The 10633-nt window shown below is 43.3% G+C and overlaps 1 protein-coding gene across 3 annotated transcripts in view; it reads left to right on the forward strand.

Annotated features, from left to right (window-relative positions):
- Window positions 1–7364, forward strand: part of RABEP1 (rabaptin, RAB GTPase binding effector protein 1) — a 49220-nt gene extending 41856 nt beyond the window's left edge. For 2 of the 3 annotated variants that reach the window (XM_054209258.1, XM_054209259.1), the window contains 6 exons: window positions 1244–1384; window positions 2104–2293; window positions 2562–2617; window positions 3511–3609; window positions 4459–4575; window positions 6724–7364. In XM_054209258.1, coding sequence (XP_054065233.1) covers window positions 1244–1384; window positions 2104–2293; window positions 2562–2617; window positions 3511–3609; window positions 4459–4575; window positions 6724–6825 — 705 coding nt within the window. In that variant the 3' untranslated portion in view covers window positions 6826–7364. The other variant, XM_054209260.1, reaches the window with a different exon arrangement.
- The last annotated feature ends 3269 nt before the right edge of the window (window positions 7365–10633 follow it).

A 10633-nucleotide genomic window follows, 5' to 3' on the forward strand; every position in this document is an offset into this window, starting at 1 on the left:
ATTAATATGGAGATCACTAGTCAACTTCTTTTCTCCCTTATCCATTATGTACATTCCCTGCCCATTTAGTATCTTATTTCACCTCAGATCTGAAGACAGAATAGATTTTTCTTAACACAACTTTTTAGGATTCATCACACGAACCATCACTAGTGAGTATTTTATTGAGTTTTAGCCATGAATGCTCAATGTTTTTACAGGTCAGACTTAAAATACCAGCCCTAACCCACAAAGAGGTATGTATGGGAACTCGGTTTTTTTTTTTTAAAAAAACTATTTTGACCATCTTGTAGGAATTAAGCCAGAGAACAGGAATAGAACCTTATTTTCTGGGGCAGAACAAAGTCTAACTTCCTTAGAGCAATTCATTCCCTTCTATTTTAGAATCAGGTTTCTTTTTTCCTGCCTCGCACAGCATCGCAGGGACTAAGAGCATTCGTTCTCGTGAATCCCAGTATTGCAGTTCTAGTGTCTGGGATTGTCTGTAGGACGTTGGGGCGTTGCTTTCGGAAATGTTCTGTTTGGTGTTCTCCGTGAAAGCACGTCTAATGGAGATGCAGGAGATTCAGAAAATGTATTGATCCAAATATGCTTTTCGTCTGCCCACCTGTAATGCAAAGGGCAGCCTCTGTCAGAGTTCAAGTCCCTGTTCTCCGCTACCAAAGCGATCATTCCTCTCAGAAAAAATCGCTGGATTTTTTTCTTTTGTAATGCAAGAAAAACTATGTTTTCTTAATCCTTTTTCTTCACAAGGGATTAGCTGTTTCGATGTTTTTCTCAAAAGACAGTGGGAGGCAGATAGATGCCTACCACTGCAAGTTTCAGGATGAATGTTTAAGGTTTTGGAAGAACCTGATGGTACAGCTGAGTTGTTAGGTGATTTTATTAAACATCGCCGCCTGTTCCTGAAACCACATGTGATTTCACCCCCCCGCCTCCCCCTCCATGAGCACAGCTACCTACTGGGTAAATACGGAAGAAAACTGGGAGACTTAACAATGCTGCATTTATCACTTGCTTCCTCCTGCCTGTCTGTACCGTTGAGATTAACCTTGCCTTGATTTCTGGTGCATAGACCAGGCGAGAGAGAATTGATCATGTTGATCCACACAAACATTTTGTTTCCCTTCTTCACAAAGAATATCAATTCACCAGAGCTTTGAAAGCAGGGACAGTAAATTCAGATCAGAAAAGATCTGAGCGTGACCCTGAGTGAGAATTTATGCTTTTCTTTATATTGGAGGCTGTCCTGACACAGTCAAGGGAGCAGGTTTCGGAAGAGTTGGTGAGACTGCAAAAAGATAATGAAAGTCTTCAAGGAAAACACAGCTTGCATGTGTCTTTACAGCAAGCCGAAGATTTCATTCTCCCAGAAGCAGCAGAGGTAAAACATTTTAAAGTCATTAACGCAAATAATGCTTGTGATTAGATCTTGCTGGAAGAATCTTCTTCATCAAAAAGCTGACTCACAGTGCACAGTAATCTGGATTTTAACCCTTTAAGTCTGTGACGTACAAAATCAGCGGTCTGATCCCACTGCGCCATGAGCACACTTCAGGGTATGGATAGATAATAATTAAATGAGTTAACTACGGCCTGACGGCTCCTCTGTTGTCAGTGGAGCGTGGGTTTATCCCAGTTCAGCTAGTTTAAGCTGTGTTTTGCAACTGGGCGCACAAGCGTTCAGTCCCTGTGGCTCCAGTGTAGGTATTGATTCAATAAATTAAGCTTAGTCAGCGGCTTTAGTTTCTGTGCAGGCATTAAGACCAGTAATAATCCTGAGCCTTGGATAATGATAAGCCTTGTCATCCTTTTCCTGGCCACTCCCTTATGCTCAAGCACGTCAAGCTTAAAAGATTGTGTGGGGTGAAGGGCAGGGGGAGAGGGTCATAAGCCTGCGGAGACAGGAATCTTTACAGGTTCTTCGCTTACTATGGCCAAGCAAACTGCCGTTTTCTTTTAATACCTTGCTGGGTGCAAGATCTGCTGTGGTGGGACAAACCTCGGGGTGGCGTAACTTTGTCGTTGGCTCGTATGCTGATAAATACGGTGCTGTGTGTGTCTGGAGATCATAATACAAATCTTTGCTAACCATTGATTCAGGAGCTCCGTGAGCTGATTTTAAAATACCGTGAAGACATAATTAGTGTGCGGACAGCAGCAGATCACCTTGAGGAGAAACTTAAGGCGGAGATTTTGTTCTTAAAAGAACAGATTCAAGCTGAACAATATTTGAAAGAAAACATAGAAGAAACTCTACAGCTGGAAATAGAGAATTGCAAAGAGGAAATAGGTGAGCAGGGGTAAAACAGTCTCAAAATAGTGAAGACTTGATTTTGTGATACGTAGACTATTTTAATTTTAAATACTGTCCATTTTTGATAGCAGATACACCAAAGCTGTGCAGCTGAAAACAACAGTACAATTATTTTCTTACCTTTGAGGTACCTTTGATGTAGCACATGCTTAATTCTCCTTTACATATTAACAGAAGTAAACAGCGTATGTCCAGTTTCCTGTGGTTTTTTTTGCATTTAAGCTTTAATATTCTTGTTTTTCAGCTTCCATTTCTAGTTTAAAAGCTGAACTGGAAAGAATAAAAGTGGAAAAGGAACAGGTAAGGAGCCCTTTCACTATGGGATTTTTGGTTTTGTTTTTTTTTTTTTAAATGAAGAGAGTAGGATTATTTTTTTTTCTGCTAGTTCTATCGGTGACATTGTGTTGCTGTCTTTGACGTCAACCTCTTCATAGCAGAGAAAATGAACTTTTTTCCCATCTGCCTCTGAGGTGTCAGTAACACTTCAGATATATTTTTGTATGATGTTCAGTATGCCTGGTACTGGGAGGGAAGGAGCTGAACTAAGGAGAGAATTCTGGAACACGTAACGTTATTGTTCCCTCATCTCAATGGGCTTGTGGGATGCTGCAGGGCTGGCTTATTTGCATAGATAACTATTCATTTCTGTAAGAAGGAACACCAGTCCGTGCATCAACACAAATTGTCTTACTGGAGGCACCGACGCTGTACCGGACACTCTCAGTCTATCGCAACTCTTGGTATCAGCCAAGAATGTCGATGCACTGTGGTGTAACTGCGCCCCGGTGGCTCTGCGGCCGTTTCAGAGGTCGCGCCTGGCACGTTGAAGGACAGAATAGCTGTGTTGGTGCCAGCATAGGACTGGGACGCGCCCATCGTTCTGTTGCTTAAAAGGTGTTTTGTCTCTTTATTAGTCTAACACAAATATTGGGTTAACTAATTCCTAACTAATATTAAGCTACCTAATAATAACCTAAATATCAGGCTTGGCCACTTCTCTCCAGCTCCAAAAAGAAATAACTAGAGAGAAAGAGAAGTTATTTAGATGTTTTCTGTGTCGCTAGGAGACATTATTAGGTGTATTTCTGAGTCCCGGGAAAGACACTTAGGCTATACTTCCTGTATGGAGGGACTGTGAGAAATTGAAACGTTAGGAATTTTAGTTAATACTTTTTTTTATTATTATAATATAGTTGGAAAGTTCTTCGCAGGAAAACCTGCAGCAGCTGGAGAGTCTGCAGGAAACAAAAAACACTCTTGAAGAACAGTTGAAGAGGGAGACGGCAGCAAAGGTCGGTCTGGTGTCTGGCTGTGAAGTATGTACGCATCTTCTGTGATGATCGAAGTGTGGTCAGAAGATGTGTCATTACATGAGAATGAAGAAGGAAGCTTTTGCATGTTGATAAGATTCTGGCAGTGAAATAGTGTCCGTTGGATGCCGTTTAAATCCTCATCCCAGTCACTTTGCAGTGGGATTTGTAAAGCACGGGATTTGAATTGCCGCTGACTTAAGAAACTCTTTTGGGTTGCCTTCTAAAGTTAGGCTTCGGTAACTCTTCTGCATACAGAAAGCTTCATGACTAACCAACCCTCGGTTTAAATGCTCTGATACTGTTGAATACATGTCGTTTTCTTGTTGCTGTAGGAAGGAGCCCTACTTTGGCAGTCAGATGAATTAATTGTGATCTGATTTCTCTCTCCCTCTCTCTCTCTCTTTTTTTTTTTTTTTTTCCGTTTCCTTCCCTGTCTCTCCCCAAGACATTTTTGACTAAAACTCAAGACAGCATGGTAGTTATATTTTCACCAGCAGATTACTGCCCTTCATCTGTGATCACGTTCCATTAAAACTCAAAAATCTGCTCAGAATCTGTTTTGAGATCCTTGGACATAGTGTTTTTTAAAGACATTGGGCTTTTTTATGCTTTAACCAATCTAACGAGGATGTTTGCCTGATGGGTATTAGCCCCTGATTTTGCAATTAGGAAAACTGAGATGTAGAAAGAGTCATTGGGTTAATTTCTTGCCAGGACTCTGAGAATAACCATGCTTCTTGGCTCCAGTATCGTGCCTAAATCAGTTTATACAAGCTTCTCCTTTTCTATTCAGTTTAAGCATAGCGTAAAGAATCTCTTTCTCTTCAGGCAAGCCTTGAACAGCTGGTATTTGAAGAGAAGAATAAAGCTCAGCGGTTGCAGACTGAATTAGACGTCAGTGAGCAAGTGCAGAGAGATTTCGTAAAGCTTTCTCAGACGCTTCAGGTAAGGAAAGCACAAGCCATTTCTAAGGTGCTACTTTTGTTTCTTTACTTCTCCAGAGCTGTGTAAGATAAGAAGTAGTAGTTGTAAATTTTCTTACGTCAGTATTTATGAACTATTTTAAAAGTTATTTGTATAATAAACTGATCCAGTATTCCTAGTGTAATATTAGTATTAAAGTCTACTGGGGATTTTTTTCTGATTACTTGATTCTAACCGATTCTCAGCAGCAAAGACACACAACTGTTGTGCTAAAGGGAACTGCAGAGACCCTGAATGGTGGCATCTCTAGACCCTGGCATTTCATTGTCCATCTCCTGATGTTTTTCTAGTGTCTTACTTTTCATAGCAGATCATTAGGGTGCAAACATTTGAGGACAAAGTAAGGAACTTGTACTGTTTGAAGAACCATTTATGTGTTCATATCATGTTATATTTGCTGCTTTCAACTTACAATATCTAAAAGTCTTATGCTTGTTGCTGTTGCTATCCTTGTATTTCCTCCAAAAAGTGGAACCTGTGGTTGGTGATGAGGTACCAAGAGATGGCCGAAGGAAGGGGTTTTGGCAGCGGCGTTCATCGAGGCTAGTTCCAGTTTGTCAGGGCGGTCTCTCTTTCTGTTGACTGTAGGGAGCGCAAAGGGACCTGCAGTTTCTGTATTTGCAGGGTGACCCACTGTCTCCTCAGGGAGCCAGGCGACGTCGTTCTCACCTTCAGTGCCTGTGGCTTTAGGATTTGCGCCCCCCAGCACGTTCCAGCTTTACTGGAGGTCTTGCTCACAGAGGAGGCCCTGAATTTGAGCACCATCTCCTTTGAGTTCTTGGCCCGTCTGCTTGGTGAAGTTCAGCAGAATTAAGAATACAAATTTTTTGCGTCAAGTGTTCAGCTTTATTTGGAAAACTAAACCAGGAATCTCGGAGATCGTTTGCTAGGCAGAGTTTAGCTGGATGGACAATAGGGAAGTGTCCTCCCTTGTTCTGGCTGTTTCTGAAGGAGTAGGTGGGACAAAGGAGACTATTGAATTGTCCTGGCTAGTGAAGTTGCTTCTTGCTTCTCATCCTCATCTCTTTTTTTTTTTTCTTTTAAAGTACCGCGTGCACTGGCTTATGCAGTTCTTAGAGCAAAAACATATACAGCACTTGGTGTACAGCACACTCTTCCGAAACCCGCAGGTAGTTCAGCAGCTTTCAGCACGGAGCTCAGTGCCAGCGTTGTGGCTCTGTATTTTGTGTTTTCTTCCTGCCCCTAAGCACTCCTTACGCGGTAGTTTCTCAGCAGTTGGTGCCTTCAGTTTACAGTGGTTTGTGCCGTCTCCACCAGGCACAGTACAAGATCTGCTGTGTGACATGGGAGATCACCATCGAATGAGGATTTTGGTTTCTTGGTAGCCAGAGAGGGTTCTTTCCTTCCCTGACCCTGTCCACGGAGTCTCTGGGCGAGTATCACTTGTGTGAGGTGTCCACTGGCCAAATTAGGTATCAGCAGTGGAGAGGAAGGGCTAAAAATCAATTAACCACTAATTGGGAATTTACAATTGAAAGCCCAGAAAGAATATGAAAGTTTGAATGTGTAAAAAAAAAAAAAAAAAAAAAAAAAAAAGTGTATATAAAAATTGTGATCTCTGCATTCATTTCACCACGGTTCTGCTGGGCACTTTTCCAGCGCATAGGAAAGAGTTTCAGATCGATTATCAGAAAAGCAAGTAACAGGAGTGAGCTTGGAAATGGGAAGTTTCCTCCAAGAGCATTTTAGCTTTGATCTTGAGAGGCTTGAAGGCGTAAGTTAGGCAGGTCTGTACTTCCTTTACATCCTTTCTGTGAACGTTGACATTGTTTTACACATCCCTGGGTTGCCTGGCCAGTGTGGTGTCAGGGACCGGTTATTAGGCAAAACAGAGTGATGATGAAGGCTTGCATGAGCCCTGCAGAAGGTGGCTTTTTATTGTAAAAACACAACTGCCTTATGTCTTCTGAATTAAGCTTGCGCTCCTTCACGCCTTGCATCTCTCAGCCAGCGAGGGTTTGCTGTCTCTTCTGCTGGCACAGGCTCTGGGGGCTGCGAACTGGCCTGTTGGCTCAGCTCGGGTGAGGGCTCTGCGCTCTCGCATCGACACGTTTTACCAGCTCAATTGCATCTGTTGGTTTCCTGTAGGTGCAGCTGGAGCGGATCCGGCAGGCAGATTCCCTGGAGAGAATCCGTGCAATCCTGAATGACACAAAACTGACGGACATTAATCAGCTTCCTGAAACATGACACCCTGATGAGCGGGCTCCAAGGCTGCGTTTGGGGTTTTTAACTCATCTTTATAGCAACATTAATTATTATTTAACTCTAACCGAAAGAGCAGAAGACAACAGAGGGGAGCAATGACTAAGTTTTGTTTCTAGAGGGAAAAAGGTTTCGTACTGGGCCGGAAGAGAGCACAAGGGTGACTTGCAGTTTAGGAAGGAGAACCTTCTAACGGAAACACTAACGAGTGCGGTGTTTCGTGTTCCACTGAGTGGGATCAGTCCTTACATTCTGAAAAACTTCCCCTCTTTCAGCCGACTTCATAACCTAATATAGAGTTTTGGAACATTTACCCCCCCCGTCTTTCCCTCTTTCCTTTCCCCCCACTACTGTGATCAAAGTAGCTGCTGGAAACCATATTGTCCCTCCAAAACATTGAAGCGCAAAGTGGTTGAAGTTTTTCTGTTTGAATAGTCAGTAACAGTATTCAGCTAGCAGAGAGAATGAGGTGTAGAGTATGCTGTATGAATATTTTATATTAAAATATGACTTTATTAGCAGGACACTGGATATTGATCTTATTTCATAACTCAGTACTTTTTTCTTTTTTTTTTTTTTTTTTTTTTTACCATTGGCTTTGTGTTGAAGAATCTGAATGCTGCTGAAATGTGGTGGACATGAGTGAGCTGTGTGTCTTCTGAACAGATAAATGCTAATCCAAAAAAAAAAAATGTGTACTGAGAATTTAGCTCCTTGAAATTTTTCCGTTGAATTCTGATACTTAAAGAAAAGCACAAGAAATGCACTGTTTTGTAATCTCTTTTCACAAATGAAATTTAGAATGTGGAACTACAACCGGTTCTTTCTCATCTCGAAAGCTGAGCAGTACCTGTAATCCCTTTTCGCTGTTTAAAACAAAACAAAAAGTTATAAATCCTATAAACGTATAAATCCTCTACATTGTGTGAGCATTGGCATGGGGTGTACGCAGGTCTGCTTTGCTGCGGTGGGAGACACCAGGTGCGAAGGTGCCGGCTTTTGCTGGCGAGTGCCAAGGTAAGGTGCTGACTGAAGCCGTCAGCCTGACCCTCCGCTTCTGGGTCGGCGTCGCAGTGCGCAAGCCAGCGATTGCACTCTCAATGGCAGAGCACAGATGCGCTGGAGCTGCATTATTCTGCTGGTCCAAGTTTGAAAGGTACAGTGCATCTCTTACTGTAAGGTCTGCTATCGTGGGATTGCGCAGAGTTGAGTCCTGCCTACGCTGTCCCGTTTTTCTCTAACCATACATTTAAATTACACTATGTAACGGGACAGCAGAGGCAAGAAATTCTTGTGATCGATCAGGTGCTGGGTTTGGGTTTCTTGTTCTGTAAGTGTATGGCGGTAACGTGACCATTCCTTCTCTCTTTCCTCCTCCTGTTGGAGTTCCGTGCACACAGTTGGCTAGCAATGGTTTCACGGACGGTTGTGGGTGTTGATAATACTGGTGGTGACACTGAGTTACTGAACTGGCCCCAACTACTACTCAGTTAGAAGAAAGGAGGCTGAAGGAGCAGATCGTTACTGTCCAAAATATTACTCTTAGCCATAGATCTGAAGGTGATGAAGAAGACCAGAAGTGACAGAAAGTGCTCCAAACTGTAATGCACATGATTATATTTTAAGTGCTTAAATCCTTTTTTAAGCAGTGTGTATCCTGCTACTAACATAAAGTTAGAACCAGTGGTTTTGAAGAGGAATGCCTTAAAAACAGCCAAAAAGAAGCATACAAGCTCCATTCCTTGTCACTCATTGCAAGAATTAACGCATTTTAGTCACCCTAGCAATTAATTCCTTTCATAATCCTGACACCCACAAGCCATTTTCCCTGTCTTGGTAATGACTAGACTAATAGACGGCAGAGTTGTCATCTTCTTAAGATGACACTTAATTTCACTTAAAAGTGAAATTGAAATGTGGCTTATGTTCTTTACTAATTGGCTATTACCAGATTTTGAGTTTTTTTAACCTTACTCACTATTCGCTGAACTGTGAGGTGACAGCAGCTGCCTCCTGATGCATCACTCCAATACCCGATGCTTTGCATTCAGTTTTCCGATGGTTAGGGTCCTGTTCTGTTGAATAAACTCTGGAGAATAAAAAAATTCAGGCCTTCATTAGGAGCTGCAGAATGAAAAGCTTTTTCCTATGTTCCCTTCCGTCCCCAAAACTAACTCTGACCTGGTTACTGGTAGTTACCCTGTGCAGCAGCAGTTAAGGAAGCCTGGTGTTGTATGGCAAAACCACACCACGTCCCGTCCATCTCTTCAGCAGCTGAACGCTTGAGGAAATGCACCCGAAGACCTATGCAGAAAAAGACTTTTGGGTTGAGTTTCTGGACTGTGCTCCTCGTGCCGGAGAGCAAGCCCAGTGGCTGGTAACGGCCTTTCAGCTTCCTGTTCTGGTCCACGTGTCTGTGCCCATTCCCAGCAGCCCAACCTTCCTCTCTGCCCACACCACTGCGGCCGTAGCTGACCAGTTTAGCTGGGTTCAAGTAGTGCAGGGCTGCTGTGGCTTTTCCCTTAGTGTATTTTTTTTTTTTAATGACTTGTGGCCATGGCTTTGTGGAGGTGTGCCCAGACTGCAGAGGGCTGCAGGGTGTCTGGCGGCAGTTCTGTAAGAGGAGTGGGCAATCAGTTTGTGACCGTTCGTAGCCACAGTAACAAATCCGAGCGTTGCCGAATGGAGTTTTGCATGCGCGTGTGTGTGTTCGTATGCATGCCTGTGTATTTTCTGCGGACAGAGATGGCACGTTGGGCTAGTTAGAGGCGACTGGAGGCATACGCTGTAGGGCACAAAAGGGGCTGAGCTGAGGCCTCACCTGCAAGGGCTGGTGCACGTTTAAACCAGGCACCGCAGGAGTTGGTGAAGGAACTTCCTTTGGTTTGGCGAGGAAAGGTGTACAATTTATGGTTGTTTTCCTTTTTACCACCTTAGTCCATCACGCAGCCAAGCACCTTCCCTCCTGGGTCAGTACCAGCTGTGACTATCTTAAGAGTTTAAATTTTCTATGAAATGTGACCTTTTTCACCTACCCGTGCAAAGTTGATATTTTTCAATTAGAAATGTGGCCGGTCACAGAAGTGGTGGGAGACGTACTCACCACAGACGGCTGCTCTGCTAATGCTGGGGGCTGTCCCCCGGGGGGAGGAAAGCTTTCAGCAGCAGTTCCTCAAGCTTCTGCTGAATTTAAGAAACTTAAAGAGGCCTTTTAAAAAAAAAAAAAAAAAATATAAGTGTGTGCCAGATTTGCAGAGCAAATTTAAAAGCCTGTAAATTAAGTGTAGTAAAGGCTCTTGGTGGTGATCCTCAGAGGGTGGATTATGGTGGTATCGCTCATAAATCAAAAGCTCTTCCCTTCCCTGCAGTTCGTGGCGTTCTGAGCCTGAGTTGCGTAGGGTGGTAGGTTCTCCTGGCGTAGCAAGAGCCTGGTAACAGGCAGGACTTCTAACCTGGCAGGTGGGCTCCGATCACAGGGTGGGTGGATTAGAAAACTGGGTTCTGTTCCTGCAGCCTGTAAAAGGGACGCGATCGAGTTTTGTATGCATTCCTATACTTGTATAGTCTTAATCTGTACAAAAAAAGTGTTCTTGCAGCATGCCTGGTAACCTCGTTACCTAACAGGTACTAACAGCCCTCCTTTCCCTCCAGCTTTACTTCGGCACTCCCACTGTGCCACTTTTGTAGCAGTGCAGTACTACTTTTCAAAACTGAGCTTGACCATGTCACCTTTTCTAAGGGGCGGGAGGGAGGGGACAACAATTATTTATTGTCCATTAAAGTTTGTCTACAG

The sequence above is a fragment of the Rissa tridactyla genome, chromosome 7, assembly GCF_028500815.1.
Source record: "Rissa tridactyla isolate bRisTri1 chromosome 7, bRisTri1.patW.cur.20221130, whole genome shotgun sequence".
Taxonomy (NCBI): domain Eukaryota; kingdom Metazoa; phylum Chordata; class Aves; order Charadriiformes; family Laridae; genus Rissa; species Rissa tridactyla.